Source organism: Cinclus cinclus, chromosome 2, assembly GCF_963662255.1.
Source record: "Cinclus cinclus chromosome 2, bCinCin1.1, whole genome shotgun sequence".
Classification (NCBI taxonomy): Eukaryota; Metazoa; Chordata; class Aves; order Passeriformes; family Cinclidae; genus Cinclus; species Cinclus cinclus.
This window is the reverse complement of record NC_085047.1, coordinates 68072183-68094580: the sequence shown is the minus strand read 5'-3', so window position 1 is coordinate 68094580 and position 22398 is coordinate 68072183. Positions and strand designations below refer to the sequence as shown.

The 22398-nt window shown below is 39.3% G+C and overlaps 1 protein-coding gene across 1 annotated transcript in view; it reads left to right on the top strand.

Annotated features, from left to right (window-relative positions):
* KLF12 (KLF transcription factor 12) overlaps positions 1 to 22398 on the top strand; it is a 123153-nt gene that overhangs the window by 35316 nt on the left and 65439 nt on the right. The window contains exon 2 of the mRNA XM_062514792.1: positions 19571 to 20114. Coding sequence (XP_062370776.1) covers positions 19571 to 20114 — 544 coding nt within the window. The remainder of the gene's footprint in view (positions 1 to 19570; positions 20115 to 22398) is intronic.

Genomic DNA, 22398 nt, shown 5'->3' with positions numbered 1-22398 from the left:
AGCAGTGATTCATCGCCCCAAAATAAGTGCTGTGCTGGTTATAGCTGCCAAATACTCAGTCATCAGTTTCCTCCCCATTAAGCATTTGCCACCTCTCTGACTGTGGTGTAAGCAGATGCAGGGTGGTGAGAGTTAACCATTGATGAAGTTGGTCATTGCTGGAGCCGGTGGTGGTCTTGTAGCTGCCCCAAGGCTTTTGGGACATGTGAGGCCAGGTCTGCAGTCCTTGCCATTTTTAGTAGTAATCTTGGTAGTTTAAGCAAGCAAAAAGCTACAGCTTATTGTTCTTGAAGAAGAGTTGAATATAGTTGCCATTAATAGAAATTAAATGTGGTTTTCATGTTTGTGGTCTTCGTCAGAAATTGTTATTCTGTAAAGTGGACCAGTTCAATTTCAGCAACAAACTGAACTTGGTCTCAGGCACCTGTGCTATTTAGTAACCACACAATTGTTGCATTATCTTTCCATGTTTTTTCTGTAGTAACAGTATGTAAATCACAAATTGTATCAGGTTACATTGTGGCTTTGGTAATATAAACTGAGACAATATTTTAATTTTCAGTAGTTTTATGATATACTGTAAAGTAAAAAAGACAGCAAATCTCATGTGCCCTGATCATTCTTTCTAATCACACATGTATTTTTAATTTTCCTTTTCAAAAATAGCTCCATGACGAATGCAAATAATGAGCCTTACTTCATTTTATCTAAGTAATGCATTACTATAGAGATATTTTTATTGTGCTGGTCACTTCGGAGTTTTCTGTTGAGAATAAGTTGAAACACTTCACTGGTTTCTGGTATTAAATATGCTTAAAAACTGTAATTCTCTTGCTTGCCTTAAAGGTAATACCCTTCATGGAAAAGCCAAGCTGAAGTTAAAATTCAGGATTCTGAACGTCCTTGAGGTCTAATGGGTTCTAAAAGCCTATAAACGATGCCTCATTTAAAGAAGAAGAAAAGAAGTCTTTCTGAAGCATCTTGTTGTCAGCTGTGCTTTAGTTTGCATGAGTAACATTGAGCTATTTGTGCTCCCTACTGTGCTTTTAATATTTTTACTGCAGCTTCATTCTGACCCATGTGTACCTTTGGCCAAAAGTTAATCTGGACAAAATTAAAGGGGTATTGGTAGATGGAGGAAATCAGGTTTTCTGAATGAGATTGTCCTTTTCTAGAGATACTTTGCTTCCCTTCTTTGTTACCTACCCACCCTGCAGCTTGAGATCTACAGTTAAGAGTTAGAAAGGGGGTGATTATGCAGCTTCCAACATGAAATCTTGCTTATCCTTTGGAATGTTTTAATTAGGGTGAGCAATCTCTTTTTTCACCATACAGGTGGAATACTAGAAAAATGACCAAGGGATGTGTTTTCCTACCTTAGTTTTAGCCCATTTCAGTGCATGTATGTAGCTGGACCTGGTAATAAGGGGAAGCTTTTTTAGGTGGAAGCCCAGAAGTCATGCTGTGGGGACACAGCAGCCCTGCTCAGCTCAGGAGCTCTCTGACCTCTCCTGGCTCTACTGATTATACGCAAAGATTAATTTGCCATCGCTCACCTGTGAACATTTTCATTTTAGACATTGAGATGCAGGATCAGGGAATATTAACCTGCCTGAAGCCTGTCTGTGGTACACCATTATGATGGCGGGTCCTAGTGGGTTTTTTAAAATATTCCAAGTACACTCTCCCCAGATATTCATGCTTTGGTCTAACACATGTTATGATAACAATAAAATCAATTTGACACACTGCGTTTGCTATTAGTAAATTTTTTGGATTTTATATTGTGTAATGTAGGTTATTGGTTTATTGACTTAAGCTGTAGTGCTTTATTGAGTTTATTTGGTTAACTTTAAGTGAACTAAAATTCAGCTCTTAAAATTTACGGCAAAATTCCAAGAAGCATGTTGACCCATGAATACCATAAGAAGAGTTATATTTGATAACTGACTCTCAAATTTTTGTAAGCTACATACCTGTTAAGGAAGGAGGTGTATCTGGATTAATTCAATAGCAGTAGCATACGAGAAATACCATGTTGTGTTAATTTAAACAGATAATACATTCTGGGTTTAAAGCCATTTTATTCTAGGATTTAAAATAATTTATTTGGATATATCCTTTTGCTTGAGAAATGGAGTTCAGTGTTAGTTGTGTTTTCAAGATCACCTTGCCCAGAGGTCTCTTTCTGTGTTTGTATGTTGAACACTCCTCTTTAGGGCAAATGCAAGACCAGGAATTTTAAAAAGAGGGCTTGCTTTGCCTAATTTTCTTTCTTAGATCCTCCAGTTATGAGCTAGATGAACTAAAGGTGTTAATCTATTTAATTTTTTCACTCTTTCATGTAATTTTTCTTTTTACTCTCCCTTAGTTTTTATAGTGTTCTTCATCATTAACAAAAATGTATATGGAAGGAAAATGAGTGGCATACTTCTTACTATTTATATACCATGGGTTTGACCTTTTTGACAGATCTGAAATATTGAAGACAAGACCCAGAAACATCTGTTCCCCAGGAGGATTTGACTGCTTGTTTGAGTATAGCCTGACTAGTTCTTTTACTGGACAAAGCTAATCTGTAAGGGAAATACTGGAAATAATGCCTTGCATCATTCACAACCTTTCATGCAGGAAAGACCTATTGAACTCAACATGAACTTAATGAGACCTTTCCAAGCACCACCAGTTGCTGTATTTGTTGCCTTTGTTGTACACAATTGCTACTGCAAGTGCTGCATTATCATCCTAAGAATTATTTTGGTATCTTGAAAAGGTTATAAAGTAAAGTAATTTTCTAGAGGTGACTGTTTTAGCCTCACAGTGATAAACATATCCCTGCATGGTAATATCTGTTATTTTAGGATGTAACGAGGATGTGATTTGAAATATCATAATTGTGGTGTGTAATCAATATTTCTAAGATCGGATGTGTTAATATTGTTCTGTATATAGAAGTATATGGTAGGACGGTAGGCAAAGGATGGTAGGGTGGATGGCAAAGTCAGGTAGGATGAAGGCAAAGCATGAATTAAGTTTTACTTGCCCAGCTTCTCCTTCTCTTAGATTTACATTTTTAATATTGCTATGAAAAGATTGGTTGTTTTGTCTTACTGCCATTCCTAAATCTTTCATATTTAGGCCCATCATGACCATCATTTTGAAACAGCATTGATGCCTGAAGCAGGGTTCAGTCTGCAAATTCTGGCCTAAACAAATGTTCTTTCTCTTTTGGGATCCTCAGTATGAATAAATAACCTGATTTCCCTCAGTAGATTCACACATTAGGTTTTTTTGAGGTTTTTTTGGCAGGCAGCCAGCTCTATTGTTTTAACTATCAGCCCTGTAGGGGGTCTATTTTTAATGGAGTGGATTGGTTGGTAAGCTGGCTTTCTTGGCCATTTGTGAAGTGCTTCTCTCAGAACAGGAGTCATTAGTTGGTTCATCAGCAGCCCTTGTCACTAAGCAATGCCTGTGTCACAGGACTGGTAACTCAGCTGATTCACCATCTAATGTTATGCCAAACACATCATACATCATAAAATGAAATTAGCTTCCTTTAATCTGCAAGTGCATCAGCTTTGTTATATTTCTTCATGTAGCATAGTCACTGTAGGAAGGTCTTTGGGCTTGTACAGCTGGCTTTGTAAAGACCTTTCAGTATGATAATGAACTTCTTTAAATTTAGTAAAATGCAGTATCTATGACAGATAGTAACTTAAAACTGTTATTTTAATTCCCTATGAGCAAGCTCACATTTCAAAAAGGAGAGAAGGGGCAAAAAATGGTGATCAATCTTGAAATTAGATTCAAGTATAATAAAGCTATTGATTATATCCTATACAGGCACTGGATTAGTTAGTAGTTAAATATAAAGGGCTGTCTAAACTGTAAAGTCACTAGGTTTGAAGTTGAACAGCGTTCAGAAATGCTTAGTGCACTTGAGGAGTAGTCCCTTGTGTATGAAAAGTTCTTGTTACCGTGAAATGTGATAAAGTACCTCATCTGTCTGTGAAGACCACCTCAATTTATATGAGCTGTGAGCGCTTCTATTAAAGTCTTGTGATGGGATTATAAAACCTTTTCACAACACTGTTGTGTTAAATGATGCCCATGTCAATGGTGCCCTAGCCACTTGGACACCTAGTCACAGGCAAGTATTAATATTTTCTTATAATTCACTACACAGCAAAATAAATGGGCTTTTAGCATTTATTCCTGAAGAGGACCATCAGTAGGGGTTTCAGTGACAGAATTCAAAAGTGAAATCCTTAAATCTTTTGCTTGACTACAAAAATTTGGAGAAGTGTCACTACTTTTAGTAATAATATATTACATTTCTTAAGGCCTAAAATTGTGTTTTTGTGTTTGTGGGCCCCTTAAAGGTAGAGCAGCTCAGTGCTGCATGCATCTAATCAGGACTAGGAACAGAGATTGTGTTTCTCTCCCATTGAGGGTAACTGACCTGGTGGTTGAAATGTTAAAACTTCCACTGCTGTGACTCAGACTCTGCTTCAGATGCCCTGAAACACTGTATTTTAAAGTACAGAAATAGCAGGTAATGTTCCTGCTCTCTTTTTTACTAAGAAGCATGGGTCACTTAACCACTAATGATGTGGAAGACCTGGGTTCAGTTTGCACCCGTGCCTGAAGGGATTCAAGTCTGTCTCCCACACATACAAGGAGAGCTCTGTTTATGAGGCTTTTCGTGATTTATGAGATGTAGTTATGAGGCTGTTGTTCTGAGATGGGATCTTCTGATGCATCCACTTCAAACTGGTCTGCTTTACAGATTCTGAGAGTTACAGGACAGCAGTGAGAGAGAGAGAATATTTTGATCAGTTTACTTGCTAGGGAAACTTTCAAGGTTTGTGCTCGGCAGGATTTTTCTCTTAACTGGCTGTGCATTACCAGAGAGGTAATTCATGATACCTTGAGTCTGTGAAAGACACATGATTTTAGCATCTAATTCCTGCTGTGTGCTACTTGCAGTCTACCCACATACCACAATTTAGCACGTAAGCCAGAGGCTGCTGACAGTAGTGCTAGAGGAAGACAGGCTTACACCACTTCACACATTGCGCACAAAATACACTTCACTGATTTCATCCAGTGATTATCTAAATAATGTGGAATCAGAGCTCCAGACTCCCTCCTCAGAGTCACTATTTTCCTATAAAATGCAAAGTGAGGGTTGGTGTGGGACTCTTTGTTTTCCCAATGGAACCTTCCTTTTTCCAGAGGAACATCACTGCTAGAGTCTAGTGGCAGGTGGTGAGGGTGCTGGGTGGCTTAGCCCAGCACCAGCTGGACAGGCAGTGTGATGTTCTGCTGCCCTGAGAAACCACTTTCCTGGTAGCTAAGTTAAGGGTTTTATTAAGTGTAATGGGGCTTTTTCTATCAGGATTTTTATTTTCTTTCTTTCTTATAAAGTTAATCTGAAGCATGTAACTCTCTCTAACATGTAGGAAACCTTCCTTGCCATCAAAATTTTCCATACCTGCTTCAGTTTTTCTTGGGAAAATTGGCCTGTTCACAGTTGGTAGACCTGCTGTTCTTTGCTGGTGCAGCAGTTATGGTGAAGTTTCTTGGAAGGTACACAGAAGATGAGCTTTTTGACTTGGCCAAAATATCTGTAAAGACGGGCAGTAGCTGCCAACCTTACTCCTGTGTAGTGGATTGCAAGTCAGTGGAGTAGACAAGCTGTTGAAACAGCAAGGAGAGTACTGCATAAAGGTATTACGTATACTATGAGAGCACGATTTTCATTTATTTATATCACTGTACCTCTAGAAAACCAATTTGGTGGGTGGGGGAGTGGTTGGCTCTGTGTCAGCTATTTCTGTGTTGTGAAAAAACATTTAGACCTGGTCCAGAAGAGGGCTACAAAACTGAGCAGCAGACTGGAACATCTCTCCTATGAGAGAAAGGCCGAGAGAGGAGTTGCTCACTCCAGAGGAGTACCATGAGAAGCTCCAGGGAGACAATATTGCAGTCTTTCAGTATTTAAACAGGGTTTATAAAAAAGATGAATAAAGGTCTGTGGCGACAGCACAAGAAACAATGATTTTAAACTGAAAGGGCATACAATTAGACTGGACATAATGAAGAGACATGGTGAGTTTTATGGTGAAGTTGTTGAGACTCAGTGAGTTTCTCAGAAAAGCTGTGTATTCCCCATCCTTGGAAATGTTTAAGGCCGGGTTGGATGGGGCTTTGAATTACCTGGTGTAGTGAAAGATGTCCTTCCCCACAGCAGGTGGGATGACTGGATGGTCTTTCAAGATCCATTTCCCAACCCAAGCACAGCAGTAGAGGTGAAACAGAGCGAAGTGTTGAGTGTACAGGCATTCTGAAGGAGGTACCTGAGCTAATCAGCACAGTAACGCTGTGGCCCTGCCACAAGTGGCCCCACAGAGGAACCGTGGCTCTCTCTATGCTGGTGTTGTTCAGTGTCAGAATCTGTCTTCTGTGTTGCTTGAAAGCAGAAGGCTTGAATTTTTGAAGCAAAGTTGTGAGATGCCAAGCCATTAATGGAACAGCTGCACTTTACAGCTTTTAGTTTACTCCTGTTAGATTTTCATGCCTGTAACGTGCAATTACATATATATTGAACTACAGATACTCTTCTAAATTCAGTGGTAAAAGAGCCCCTAAACCATAGTGTGAATTCCCATATTGAATTTGTAATATATTAAGTGCTGTCAGTACTAATTAGTGCTGTAAAATAGCTAAGCATAAGACCCGCGTGTCAACAAGAGTAATAGTGACTGTGTCTCAGAAGAAGCAGAATTTTGAGTAGGCCTATTCAGAGATGTATTTAGTGTGCTCATCTCCATTTGGCTGGGCATAGTAATTACAGTGAGTGGAAAAAGAGAGTGATTGAATTTATAATATTTTTAGGTTACCTCATGCACCTCTCCCAAAGTAAATAAGCACACTGTGTTTGCAAGTCTTCCTTCTGAATCAGAGAACCAAGGCATTACACATGTAGGGATCAGCTCTTGCACTTTAAACAATTGTGCTCCTCAAACAGTCAGGAGGAGTATTTCAGAATGTTTGGTACCTTTGCATCCTACCCTTAAGCCTTGACTGTTGAGAAGGGTGAATCCGTGTGTGTGTGTATATCTGAAAATGCAGCAGTCTGTTCTTGGAACCAACAGACACACGCAGTTATGCACCTTCCTTCTATGACTGTAACAATAACTTCTACTCGAATGTGAGTTGTGATATCAGTGATGGGGTAAAACATCAGCTCCTTAACTAGTAGCAGGTGTTGTGTCCTGTTCGGTCTAACACGAGGAAGTGTGACAGTGCTTACCCTGATGTCACTGTTCTGATGTTGCACAACATCTCCTTGCAGGCAGTCCATTTATGCCTGTATTTAAAATGAATTTGAGAATTACAGAACCCTTTTTTTTTACCAGCACTAAGCAAAATATGATTTTTTTCCCCTTCTGTCCCTCTGCTTGCAGGAGGTGCTTGTGTGCATCTTCTGCTGGTTTTGCATAGGTAAGTAATTGCACAACTGCCAGCACTGTTAACTTGTGCCCTCAGGGGTACTCTGGTCCACCCCAGCCACTGCCAGTTCCTTCCCATGAGGGTGCCAGAGCCTGTCCCTGAGCTCAGTGCCATCCTCCACACTCCAGGATATCTCAAATGGCACCATGTGCCTATGTCTGGACACCCGAGTTGAGCGCAAATCATTCTGATTAGTGAAAGAACCAAGAGAAATCTTTGTACAGAATGTGGTTTTGTTAGCAAAGGAAAGTGGTGAGGAAAAGGCAAGGAAAGAGGATTTAGGTCGACCAGAAACTTTTGGGAATTGGTTTCAAATGCACTAGCTTGTTGCAATCAGTAAAGCAATAACAAAAAGATCAGAAGATAACTGATCTGTTCTTTGCCTTCAGTTTAAATGGGTCAGTGTATATCATTAACAATGGTTCATTCTAATACTTACTTCTCCCTCTCATCCTTTATTTTTAAATAAAAGCTTCTACTTTGAAGTAAAACTACTTACTCTGTTGAAAAATAATTTGTGCACCAAAATAAAAGCTTTCTCTTTTCCTTCTACATTTCTTTTCACTAGCAAGAGATATAGCTTGTGTCTGGTTGCCCCTGTCACCATGGGTAGCACATAAGTTTTCTTTAAGTTAAAATGTATATCTCTGAGGGGGGCTGAAGAGCATTGTTCTGCTTACAGTTTAGTTTTAGGTGTCTAATATGGCATTTTATATGTATTACTTGTCAAAACCCCCATAGTTTTGTTTCTAACAGAATTTAATTTTAGGTATAGTCATATATTCCCAAGTTGATGTAAGCTTAGGAAATGAGAAGTTAGGAAGTGGCTCTTACAAACACCTTCTTTAAAAGTTGATGTTTCTTCGGTTTAAAAGCAATTAGTTGTTCAGAACAAACTTGGAGTGATGTCATCCCTAACTAATAACATGGTGTTCACAGTTTCATATTGACTCTGTTCTGGGAAAAACAAGTAAATACCCAGTTTCTTTTGATGTGTAATATTATCACTATAATATTGTTAGCTATTAAAAAAAAATCAGTTTGAGTTCATTTTAGTTCAGTTGCTAAGATGTTTTAAGATGCTTATTGTTTTAAGATTAAAAGTATAATGAAATATTGAGTGTGCACAGTTGTCTCAGATTTCAGATGTGAGCCTTTTCAAATAATGGAAGTTGCTACAGATACGCTTTGCAGGCTTTACTTTAGAGCAGTAGAAGTACTCTGAATAATGATACTTTGTTTTGTGCTTTTTTTATTTATCCCTTAAAAGTCAGAAAGAATAAAATAATATAAAGAGGATTTCATAGTTAGAATCATTTAATTTTTATGTTGAGTGTTGCAATCTTTTGGCTTTACTGTTACAACTCTAAATTTGATATTGTAGTGTGGGAAAACCTCTTGAGAGTCTTCCCTAAATTTCCCCTTCTGTAAAGTGGAAATGTAATGTTATCCACATCTAAAGGAGATTTCTGTAGACAATAATTTTGCAGTAATCAGTAAATGATTATTATTGTCACATTATAAGAACTGAAACAAGGAAATTTTCATGGTCAGCTCTGGACTATTACATTAAATGGTCTGTAGTGGAGTGTTTGTCTGCTGGTCCATGGGTGGTGTCAGTGGGTTGTCCATCTCATAATCCATATGCTGTTCTACGTAGCCTTTAACTGTAAACTTCATACTAAGACTCAAAGTAGGTGCACAGAGTGAGCTTGGTTTTTATTCTTGGTCCTTTCTTCTGTAACAGTTCCTACTGTGATGTACCAGGACAGCGAATTGAGTCAAAATCCATTCCAGAGGCATTATGAATTAATTTTCCAAATATACATGTTCATAGTTTATATGACTGTTCACTTTCAGGGAAAGTGAAAAAGTCAGAAATAGCCATCCCAATTCTACCTTCCCAAAAGCCATGCTAGAAGAGCACTGGTGAGCCTGAGCGATGAAGCAGTCTGCCTTTGGGCAGCATTGGGAGGAAGGCTGTCTGTGCTGATTTTGCTCTGACCCTTAGTGGGCCATTACTGCAATATGCATTTCTTGTCTTCAATTTTTGTGGACGCATTATCACAGAGGGACAGACAAGATGTTTCACCAGCGGATTTTGGGGATGGATGTCTGCTGACAGCAGAGGAATGGTGAACCTCAGCAGGTTCAGGTCCCAGGCACTGGTGGGGCATTTTGCTTTAGTGGGCACAAGCCCTTCTGTGCGGTCACTCCAAGCTTGACCCACCTCCTCCTCTCCAGGCTGGGACATTCCCTGACATCTATCTAGTCAACCCCCACAGCCTTTCCAGCCAGCCCCACACCCAGACATATGAGCATTATCTCCTTCCCACCCTCATCTTCCTCTTGTAGGCCTCCCTTTTTTATCTGAGGTGACATCGGGTGACTTAATGCTTTGTTCAGGATTTAAATTGCCTGTTTTCTTTAATTTGCAGACTTACTTGACATGACCCCTTGGAGCCCAGGTCCCTTTGCTGGTAGTATCTCAGTCTTTTCAGCCAAGATTTACTATGTAGGTTTCCCCTTTCAGACAGTGTCAGACCCAATCTCTGCATTTTGTCTGCCTCTGTAAGTATTTATTTTTATAGGCAGTGTTATTATTTTCATAAATTTGGTTCTTTTTCTTTCTTTGAGGCCAGCTCATGTCCTCCTCCGTGCTGCCTGCTCCCACAGGAAAGGCAGCAGTGGGGAAGCAGGCAAGGATTTCAAGGGGGTTAATGAAACGCACTGCTTTCACCCAGGTTAATGAGTTTGGAGCTACCCACACTGGGAGTTTGAGAGGTTTTGGATATACAAACTCAGGCCATGCTCCCTCATTACCAGTGAACAGTACCAGCCAGGTTTGTTTTACTAGCACCAACAATAAGTTTGAGGAACAGAACGCAGAAAGTGTTAGTTTTAGTGAAACTTGATTTGAATGTTTTCTCTCTGGAGTGAACACTTTTCAAGCCACTGAAGGGGTTAATTTCAGTCAGACCTAACTGTACCTATCTCTGCCATCTACTTATTTTACTGAAGAAATGTCAACTTTGAGTGCAGCCTCAGGTGGGAGGTCAGAAGAACAAAATGAATTTAAACTTCAGCTTGAAGGATAGTAAACAGAAGGAGGTTCATTTGGGAATATATATTTTTCTGGTGTAAATTAAGATGAACAAAGATAAGTGAGGACAGACATGGAGAAGCTCAGTTGCAGGGTATGGATAACACACTAGATGTGAGTTTCAAGCACGGCACCTCCATCACCACCACGGACGTGCCCACTAGGTATACAGGAGCTGAAGCAGTTAATGGAGACCTTCATAGCTCAGAGCAAGACTGAGTAATAAGGAATGATTGCAGAGAAGTACCACCCAGTCTTTTGTGCCTTTTCCACATCCGCTCTATTTACCAGGTGCACAGAAGAGTCCTCTTGCAGTGTCTGGCAATGCTTGACCAAGGAAGAATGACTTGGAAGTGTAAGATCAGTTTTTGAGCGCTGAGTTTTGTCTGGAACTTGGTGACAGCTTACAGGTGGTTAAAGGGTATAAATAATAGTTTCATGCATTGTTTCTAATAGTCCTTTTGCTAATGTATTTATGCATATTTCAGAGTAACATGCAGGGTAAGAAAATGTATATCAAAACTTTGCATAAAAATTTTAACTTAAAAAAATGTTGGCTGCAGATTTTTCTTCAGGCTTTCATTGTTTTTCAGTCTAAGTTGGATTATGTGGACATATTGAATGCTTTTATGTTAGTTTGAAAAAACCCACAATATAGTTTGAATATTTTCACCTAGAAATGTAAATGTTGCTGAGTACTTTTAATAGAAATTATTTTCACTGAGCCTGATAATTTGATCGACCTCTCTATTAACAATCCTGCTTGGTAGGTACTTGTGGAAAGTTCCTGATGTGTTCCATGTCAGACAAAGTAACTAGTCTAGATTGACAAAAGAAAATTCACTTTAAAATCACAGTGTAAGTCTAGTAGAATTTTTCTTATTTTTTTTTAATGTGAACATCAAGAACTCAAATTTATTAACATTTTGGATAAACAGAATTATAAAATTCTGATTTAAGATTGGGCTAGAGAACATAAAATGAAATCAAAATTAGAAAATAATCCCAAAAACATGGGGGGAGGGTTTAGAAGGGGAGCTGCTAGGTGATTGTATGCATTCTTGTTCTCTAGAATTTTATAAACTAACTTTTTAAAATCCCATAATTTAATGGGGGTAATATAATTTTTTTCACAGTATTTTACCTTCCCTTTAAAAATTATTTATGGATCTGCCATTTATTCAGAAATTATTTTCACATCTTAAATAGATCAGTACAAGGAATACAAATATATTACCAAGATTCCTTTTAAGTTTAAGCAAGTAATAATAAAAGCACTACACCTTTGTTACACTTGTTTCTCTTCACGAGTTGTGTCACAGTAATGAGCATAAATTTGTTTCTTTCTTCTTTTGACAGAGCTTTCTAGTAACACTGCTCAGATATAAATAAAACATCTAAGCTGAACATCTAGTGTTCTGAACGTGTTCATAGTTAAGGGAACAAAGGGGTAGGTTTTGTTGCTTATCAAAAATATTACAGCGGGCCCATGTAGAATTTGAGGTACTGGGAATTTATCCTCGTTTTCAAGATATGTATCTGTTTTACTTTTAACATACAAGATGGTACAGGGGCTGATTAGTTTGTTTGGTGTAGAAATCTGTAATCACTGTTTTTTCCTTCTGCGCTGTTACAGAAAGCCTTTGGTAAACCTGTCAGTTTTGGGACAGGAGAGTTGGATGCCAAGTAATGTTAATGCTTATTTTTTGCAAATGTATTGTAGAAAAATAAGTAATTTCATATTAGATGTATTTGCAATTTTTATTAAACATGTTTAAAAATTAATGCTGTTTGCATAGAGATCTCCTTTCATTTTGAAGCATGTTTCTCCAGTCCTAATTTGAACTGTTACTAAAGCTTGCAGCATGTGGTCCTTTTTTAATGTTGAAGTAGTAGTGGAATAGCATCATAGTGTGACTGATCTGAAGAAGTTAGAAGACAGTGTTGACAGCCTTGGAGCTTGAATTCTGCTTATGTATTTATGAACGTTTGGCTTGCATTTGTTCTACCCACTTTTTAGTTAATTCTCTTTATTTTGGGACATCTTCTGTAGATTTTGCACATTTAGCAACACTGCTAACAAGGCCACCTGTGCCTCATAGGATATGCTAGGGGAGTTTCTTTTGCCTCTTCAGACTCACAAAGAGAATAGAAATACTATTTTTAGGCCTTGAGGGTTGGAAACATCCTCTTTGAAATCAAACTTCCAAGTATTATGCAGAGATAATAATGCATTAAATGAATCGTGAGTGTTTTAAAGTGGGTATCTCCCAGTCTCTCCTGTTGAATCAATTCCAGTTTGGTTAAATGACTTTTCATTGAGCCTTTTTTAATTTTAATAATTCCTGGACTCTACCCTCTGTCTTTTTCAGCTCCAGTTGCTGCTTTTTATAAAAGCTTCAACGGGAGGCGTCGTGACAGAGTCTGACTCAACCTTATTCGGGAGTGCCATCTCTTGGGGATCTCTTTTCTTCCCTAGAACACAAATTTAACCTTGACCTTGAGCAACTGTTGTTAAAAACTGACAGTAAGACGCATTTTAATTTGTACTTCCAAGAAGGAAGCAGAAAGGTCCAGTTCTCTTGGATTTTGCCCTCTTTTTCAGCATGACCTCCTGTGTTTCTCCAGTGCATCTAAGCTGCGCAGTTCTGTGAGCCTGAGATAGCCTACAGCAGCAGTCCTTGAGCTAAAAGACAGAAATTCCTGTTCACTTGGAGCTTTAGCATGTGAAAACAAAATTTTAAGTGTTTTGCTCAGTTTTAGTTTCCAGCTGTGTACGTGTTTGTCCTTCTGCCTTTATATAGCTGCCTGTCACCACTGTACTGGTGCACCCTTCATGTGCATGTTAATAATAATAGCCTCATCTCAAACTGAGCATAGTTGAGTCTTGGATGTGTCATCTTTTCAGAGGGATAGCAGAGTGTTTCAAGTAGAGTTTGTATTGCTTCTTTTTCTGAAGAGTATTTTGTTGCTTCAGTTAAAGTGGAGATTTTCAGGCAGAAGCAAATCCTGTGAAGGTAATTTCTCATGCCGGGAAGGAGTTTTGAAAAATATCTCTTTCCTGTAACTTTGAAAAGCATTCACTCCTAGATTAGCAAAATAAGCCCTAAAAAGTCTCTAAGGAAAGTGCTGCGTGTTTTAGGTTATGTAGCCATAACCTACAGGGCTTTTTGAAGTCCTTAGGCTGCTACTTACCCAAGACAGCTGCAGCCTTTTGTGCTTGGCAAGTGCTCACTTGGGGTGGGGCAGGACAAAACCTGACATAGGCAGATAGGTTTCATGGCCAGCACCTACAGAACCGCAGTTTCAGGGGCAGGAACTTTCTATCCTATCACGAAAAAGATAAGGAAAATACTCCATTTTAATTTTAAAAGCAAACTGTGTGCAAAAGATGAGCACACCATGTTCTAAACCCAATCCACTTGCTCATCTCACAGAATTAGAGTTGTAAGCACATCTGTGTGCTACATGCAAAAAGCAAAATTACTCCTTCTAGAACACATGGGTTTGTCATTTAAATTGTATTGGTTTTCATTTACTGTGAAGTGTTAGAAACTCTGCACAGCATTTCTGGTTATTAAGGTTTCACCTTCCAGTGTGATGACCAGAGCTGAAAGCTGCTCTAGCCAGGCACAAGTTCTGCACTGCCTGCCCAGGAGAAGCTGCATGCCTGCACTGCCGAGCCTTGGCATTTTGGTGCTGCACTGGCAACGATGTGGTTAAAATTGTGGGTAGCTTTTCAGATAGAGTATGATTTTTCTTATCTCAGTCTTCTCTAACACTGACAAAACATTTATCATCTCATCTAAAATTGCTCCTGCTAGAGCAGAATGAGGTGGGACAGCATGATGAAAATGAAGAACGGGTTTTGTGTGATTTGACTGAAGAGTTAAACACTTAGCAATTTATTTTTTAACTTCCTGTCCTCAAAGCTAGCTTATTTTATAAATGCTAAATTTAGTCTGTTCTGTTTCCATCATCAAGGACAGCTTTTTTGGTATGCTTTCTTACAAAATGTTTGACCTTGGGAGATTGCTGCCAGAAAGGAAGACATTTCAAAAGCTGACAGCTGATTGTTGGAGGTTTGTAAACTCTGTTATTTGGGCTCAGTAGAAGTCCACAAAGACATAAAGACTCACTCTGGCTTAGTACCCTGTGAAGTTGGGAACTGCAAGGTGTTACAATGAGTTGCTAACAACAAAATGGTCCTTGCTTTTTCTCTGGTGTTAACCTCAGCTGTGTGGAAACTATGAGCTCTTCATGGTTTCCTTAGGATGGGAGAAAATGCTGATACCCAGAGGAGTTGCCATGAGTAGAATAAGAGTAGAGTCAAAAGGGGCTGTTGCAAAATTTCCTCACAAGTAAGTTAAGAGGAGGTGGAATTCAGGGGGCTGGAAAGAAGATGAAGAACTGTGCAGGAAAGGATGGCTGCCTAGCAGAAAGGATGTTATGAGCCACAGTGTCACCATGTTTCACTCCAGGTATTGTGGCTTGTTGTGAGATAGACTGGTTGTTTTTCCATTACAGTCTGGAAATAAGGAGTAAGGAATGCTTTTTTTATTCAGCCAAAAAAAACCACTTTGTGAATAGGGAAGTCACGTGTTATATTCCTGGTGGTATTTATTAAAGACAAGCTAATGAAACAGCACTGGAGAGAATACTGGTGTACAGCTTTAAAAAGGCAGGCACAAAAAGCATGAGCCAAAAGCATTGATTAATAGAGGCTGCAGCTTTATTAAAAAGCCTTTTATAGCAGGGAGCCATCCTTACCTGCCTTCCAGTTCTGGCTCACCCTGGATTTGAGTGGATGGTAAACAGCAAAAGGATGCAACAGCAAAGTTGCAGAGATGTGTTGCTGAGTTTTCCTTCTGAGTCCCAGCTGGTGGCAGGGATGAAGCTGTCCCTCTCCATTGTACCAGTGGGCTGGGCAGTCAGATGAGGGAAGCCACGTGGAGATGTACCCCTTGATATTGTATTTCCATGGTCTGGGCTGGCATCCAGGGCAGCCCACTGAATTACAGGGACCTTAGGATGAACCCTTTCTAAGCCACCAAGTGTTCTGAAAGCTGCCAAACTCTCAGCAACAGAGTTTAGACTCCTAAAACCAAAATGAAGTTTGCAAAACCAGCACAGATGCTTTTGGGAGCCGGACAGGAAAAGCCTGCTTCAGATGCCCAAACTAGCAATCCTCTGAGCCCACACCACTACAGGAAGCCCAGTTCACTAGATGAGAATGGAAAGACAGTACTAGAAAGATGGAAGAAAGGAACACAGAACTATTTGTTTCTCAGTTGAGCTGACAGGATGGCTGAAGGTACACTGAATATCATAGCCACAGCTTTATTATCTTCTCAGTAAAAAAATATGTAGTTCCATTAAGTAAAACTAACAACAACACTCATTGTCTAGGGAAATGAACAGTTATTTCTAAGTAATAACATCTGTGGGAGATGCTAAGAAAGTGTTCTGAGAATTCAACCATTGCTTTTGGCTTCCTTGCTGCTCTTCCCTTAGTTCCTAATTCTGGAATAGCTGTCATCATTGGGAGAAATTTACTTATACCATCCATTTTCAGAAAATAATGATACATTTAATGTTCAAAGCTTTGATTCATATGCTGATTAAATAGAGTTTTGGCAGTTTAGATAAAATCTGAGGTAACGGAGAAACATCTATATACCACTTGTAGCTCACTGTAAGGGAGTGGGAGTTGTTGGGGTAGATCTCTATGTTTACCACCAGCAGAAGAAAATGCAGCACTTGTTTATAATTTTTATCTAAATATGAGATATACAAACCTGTTTTGATAAGGATCCTGCTATCTTTTGTAATGTCAGCTGACAACAGTCACATCCTGAATTGACCAAAGAAAGGGCATCCTTAGTCTTAGAGTTTTGTCAGGGAAAGGTATCTATGGGAGGGCATACCAGTTGTCATTGTGTTTGTAGAAATTAATGAAGGAATTGTAACGGTTTCGAGCTTAGTTTCACTACTGAAGACTAAAATAATAATATCAACTGCTTTATCATAGTTCACAGAGACTGTGTGGCCTCTCCAGCAGCTCTGAACAAGATGAGTGTACCAAGGTAAAGATACATGGAATATAAGGAATGCGCAAACAAAAGTAAATGTAGAAGAGCTGTTAAAAGAGAAAGTGTTTTGTATGATAATCTGAAGTTATGTGGGGTTTTTTTTTCTGAATTCCCAAAGGAGTAGGTGTAATTGCTATAGTGACACAAAGTCCTGTTCTTAGCACAACCTAGAAAAATCTTTAAGTCATGACCTGTGCTTAGTCTCAAAGACCATAGCTCTATCCACAGAAGAAATACTTTGTGTGGTATTTGCTACAGGAGGCTTTGGGGTTCTTTCCTTTTCTTGTGAGGGACCTAGTATTTCTTGCTGCAAAGGCAGGTGGGACTTGGGGAGCAGATGCACTCAGTTTGGCAGTGGACTGCTTTTGAGGTCTGTGTGGATCCCTTGAGTCCAGTCCCTTGTGACAGTGGGTCAACCTGATACCTGCCTCTGGCACTCAGGGAAAACCTGGGAGTAAGGCAACATAGGGTTTCTTCCATGGTGGATTTATCTACACTCTGGATAGAGGTGACAGCTCATGCTGCTTCCACGCTTGTGTGCCATGTGCATGAGGGGATCTCTCATCTCTCTTGCACAGGCTGATGATATTTATCCCTCTTCTCTCAAACATTTAAGATGCTGCCTTTGGCCTTATGAGGCTGTTCAGGTGTAGCCTGTGCAGTGTGTCCCTCTCCACCTTTGCTCTGGTACCTGTCTCTTCAGTTCAGCAGAACCAGTCTGTCTGCCCAAGTGCATATAGATGAGACTTGTCAAGATTTGACAGATAAACTTCTTGTGCCATGTATGTTTATGATTTTGTCTTTATGATGGCATGGTGGGGGATCTCATTATGGACTGTAGCCAGGATGAGGTGTTTCAGAGGTAGTTACCAGGAATCATCACCTGGTAATTATGGGCAGGTTTGCCTTCTTGAGGAAGAGCTTTACATAGCCTTGTCACTCATGGCTGGTTATGTGCTTTGAAAAGTAACCTTTTCTTCACTTCATGTTCTTTTTAGCAGAATTTCCCACTGTCTTTATAAAAAGGGATATTTTGCTTTTGTTACTTGTATTACAAGAGAATAGCAGGATCCAGGGTCCAGGTGAATTCATTATATAGATGGCGGTCCCTTTATTTTAAATTGATTTGTGTATAAATAGAGGAAGAAAACATTCCAGGGATGTTCTTGCTTTCAGATGGGGGGAAATGTCAGATCCAAGAACCAATCTAAATCAGCTAAATAGGTGAGATCTATCAGAACATCTCATCTTTCAGCATGCCAGGAATAATATCCAGTTAGGACCTTATCACTGCAGTTTTCAATGTAAGTGTTTGAATTTTTTTCAATAGAATTTCATTCTCTGTTGAAACTTGACTCCAACTCAGAACAAGGAGGGTTTTCCTTGGCAATACTTAACGTAGTTGATTCTAAAAACCCCAGAGGGAATTCATAGCTTGATTGATTGTTAGTTTACTGACAGTAGATGCATTAAAGTATTTCTAGCTTAAATATTTCTGACTTAATTATTTTTTGATACTTAGTTAATACTATAATCTAGAGATGAAGTTAATGCATTTAGAGCAGCCTAGTTTGTATAGGGAGTAATTGTTTTGGGTCAAGTGAGGTTTGAAGGAGCAGTGTTTGGTGTTGGGGTTGGGGTTTGGTACTTCACTGTGAATGCCTGTCTGTAGAGAAGCTCTGCTGCAGTGCAGTGCCATGGAATTCCTTAGCTAAGGAGCTGAGAGCTGTGCTTTGTCTTATGACCAGGTTATCGATGGACATTTCCATACTTGCTTTGCCTGGTGAAAATTACTTGAAAAAACATTGTTAAAGACTGGTTATTCTCAAAATGGAAAGATACATCAAATGAATTTCTCTAGGGATCTGTCTTTGGTCTAGCAATATTCAGAAATTCTATTTACCTCTTTGATGACAGAAGTAAGGGAAAACTATAAAAGTAGCAGATGGCACCACTCTAGAATAAATTGTGTCCAACCAGCTTTGAAAGAATTAATCTAAAGCATGGAATTATTTTGTGAAATCAGGAAAATTGTTCTCAGTTAGTGTGGAAATAATAATAATAACAATGGAAGTCTATCTAATGGGATGGCTCAGCATAATGAACTGCTGTAACCATTGCTTGCTCTGACAGGACAATCATACAAATGCATGGCTCTGTACTGACTTGTAAGTTCATTATCCATGGCCATTCAGAGTGCAGAAGTGGAGCGTAAAACTGAAGGACTGAGGGTAGCATAAGGCACCACCTTCTGGAAAGTGTTGTAGACAAAACTTCAGAGATCACGTAAAGAGCAAACAAGTACTAAGGCTTGTCCTTTTAAAGCAGACATGTGGCAGAAAGAAGCAGCCAGGTCTGCCTAGTCTAGAAGAAGGTAAATACGTGGGGGGAAATTACAGTCTTTGAGCATGCAGAAAGTTGTTTGAGAAGTAGCAGTAACCATTTTTAATTCATGTCTGAGTGATGATTACACAAGAGAGTAGTGCTGTGGTTTAAAATTAGATTTTTGAAAAAAAATGTTCTGTCAATATAAATAGTTACTACTGCAGAAAATACTAAAATTTTTGTCATTGGTGACCTTTCATAGTGCAAAGAACCAGGATGATTTTGCACTGTTAATCCTGACACTTTCTAAGAAATGGGAGTAGAATTTTCTCTTCTTTTTAATATTCTGTTCAAACAGAAGATGTCTGTGCTTTTTAACACGATTCATACTTTAAAATTATGAGCTGACCCAAGAAAAGGAAACAAGTCCTGTGGCTTTCATGATCAAGTTGAGTGGTGCGCATTAGCAACTGGGTGTACAAGCCATCTTTAGCCACATGTGTAACTATGTCCCTTTGTTCTTCCTCAACAGTCTCCAAACGTCCACAACTACCCAGATATGGATGCTGTACCCTTGTTACTAAACAACATGAAGGCCGACCCCACGGAGGATTCATTATCTGCAGATCATTTCCAAACACAGACTGAGCCAGTGGACTTGTCAATAAACAAAGCCAGGTCATCCCCTACAGCAGCTTCATCTTCACCGGTTTCCATGACAGCATCAGCCTCCTCCCCTTCTTCTACTTCTACTTCTTCTTCCTCTAGTCGGCCAGCTTCATCCCCCACAGTAATAACATCAGTCTCCTCAGCAGCATCTGTACCATCAGTATTAACTCCAGGTCCTCTTGTGGCCTCTGCATCTGGTGTTGGAGGCCAGCAGTTTTTGCACATTATCCATCCAGTACCACCTTCAAGTCCCATGAACTTGCAGTCCAACAAAATGAGTCATGTGCACCGTATCCCCGTGGTGGTACAGTCGGTACCTGTTGTCTACACAGCTGTGAGATCACCTGGGAATATGAACAACACTATAGTAGTACCACTGCTGGAGGATGGGAGAAGCCATGTCAAAGGTAAGGTGGAGACAATTCTCTGCATCTGTGACGTCTCTGAAACTGGTCTTGTATAAGAAAAACATGCCAGCAATTATAAAATTGTTAGTTTCCATACTTACTGTGTTGTTGCTGAAAAGATATACAACTTACATGATTGGGAAGAACCTTTGAAAGACTTATCCAAGATGATCTTTGAAGTAAGTAAGTTTTTAAATGAAGACTGAGTTCAGCAGTGGTGTTAGATGCTCAGACAACTTATGGCAGGTTTTGTCCTGAAAAAAATAAGTCCTCCTCAGAAGCTGGAGAAGTAGAATAGAAAAAATGTCAATGTATGACATTTATGACAATATATAAAACATCATAGATGAACATGGAAAACTCACCAGGTGTTTGAGATTTAGCAAGGGGAGGAATGTCAGAGAGATTGTCCCCCAGCAAGGAGAAAGCAATCATCGGGCTCTAGGAATGTATGAAGGAAAGGCTTGTGGACCAAAGAGCATTAGCAGATGCAGAGAAGTAGGTTTTATTAAGCTTAAGGAGTGGCAGTGCAATACTTTGAATTAGGTTTCTTCTTCCAAATTAAACAGCAGAAGGGAAGGAAGTCACCCAGAGTGTTTATGTTGGGAATGAATTTTGCAGACACAGGACCCGAGAGGCGCATGGAGGTGTGAAGGAAGAAGGACGGATACACTCTTGAGGTGTCCAAAGAATACAGAAAGGGGAGCTGGGAGGCAGGAAAGAGTGAGAACCCAGCAGTTACGGAGGGAGCAAAAACTTGTTAGAGATGGTGAGATGATGGGTGGAGGAAGGAAGGAAAAAACAGATGTGCCCAGAAACTTGGAAAGCACAGCTTTATAAAGGGGGGATTAGTGACAGAGATGGGAATATGAGGAGAGGAATGAGATGCTCATTTCAAGGCTCATTGCATGTGAGTGAATAAAATATGGTAACTTTCCCCTGAAATGAGGTATTGCTTGAGGCAGAAAGGGAGGGTATTGACAGTTAACCTTACTTTGGGGCTTATGAGACTGCAGGAAATTTAGTCTTATAACATCTCTTGTGTTCCTAATTACATAGTGAACAGGTCTCAACAACTTGTTTCTCACCTCAGTTTTCGATAAACTGGCAACTGTGTGTTACTGCACAGGACTACAGTGACGGGTCATTCAGATGTTTAGGGGCATCCTGTTGTCTGTTAGTCTGTGATTCTCCTACTGTTCCCTCACTATCCAAGTGGGACTGTGCCCTCTCAATAAGCTTGGAGACAGGAAATTAACTCACTTTTGATCTGAGTCTAGTTGTAAGCTGCGAAATGATGGTTTATTACATTTCATACAGTGATGTAATTTTAGCCCTTTGTGCCTTTATGTTAAGAAATTATTAATAAATCCAGAACTTTGTACCATGTAGCCTAAGGGGGAAAAAAAACTCAAACAAATAGAAAAAGGAAAGTTTTAGTCTTTATTATTATTTTGAAGCTTCAAGATGCACCTAACCGTGAGCTCATTGAGAAACTTTCCTGTCTGTTATCTTTTCAAAGGTGCTAGTTGGCTGTGGTACTCGTCTCCTCTATAGGAAGCACCTCCTGATCTTGTAAAACTGGAACTTTGCTACTCCAGTTTCATCAACAAAATTTCAGAATTTAGTGCGCTGTAGGGATTTCAACCCATGAACTCCATGTATTCTGACCTGCCCTGACAGTATGGCCTTTGTGCTCTAATTGGCAGATGTCATTAGCCATTAGCCCCTGCATCATCTATTAATGTGCAGTCAAAGAAGAAGAAGGGATTAACACTTCTTAAATTTATTATTTTTTTCTCATGAGTTGTACTCATTTTGTTGTCACTAATTCTTTTGGTTTAAAAGTTCAGGTTAATTTGAATAAATACAAAAGAAGTAAATCAGGCAGCAATCCACTCTAGGTAGTAATCTTTTATCAGCTTTTGATGGAGTGTTTTTCATTCTTTATTGCAAAACAATATAAACAATTGAATGCAGTGATATCACATAAATTAACCAGTTAAATGATTTTCATATGTGTGGAGACTAAATTCCCTTCAATGATCATCAGCTCCTGTGCCAATAACAAAAAATAAATATACACAGATCCTAACAGGACATTGTTGTCTAATTTAGTTAGTTCCTAATCCTCTACCAGCTGACGGACAAATGCAGGTTTGGAGTCATCTATAGTCAAAGCTTTCAGCTTCTATGTGAACACTGATAATTTTCAGAAACAGAAAAATATGCACACTGAAACAGTTGTTCCATAGAAAGCATCAGCAACATAATCCCAGTGTTA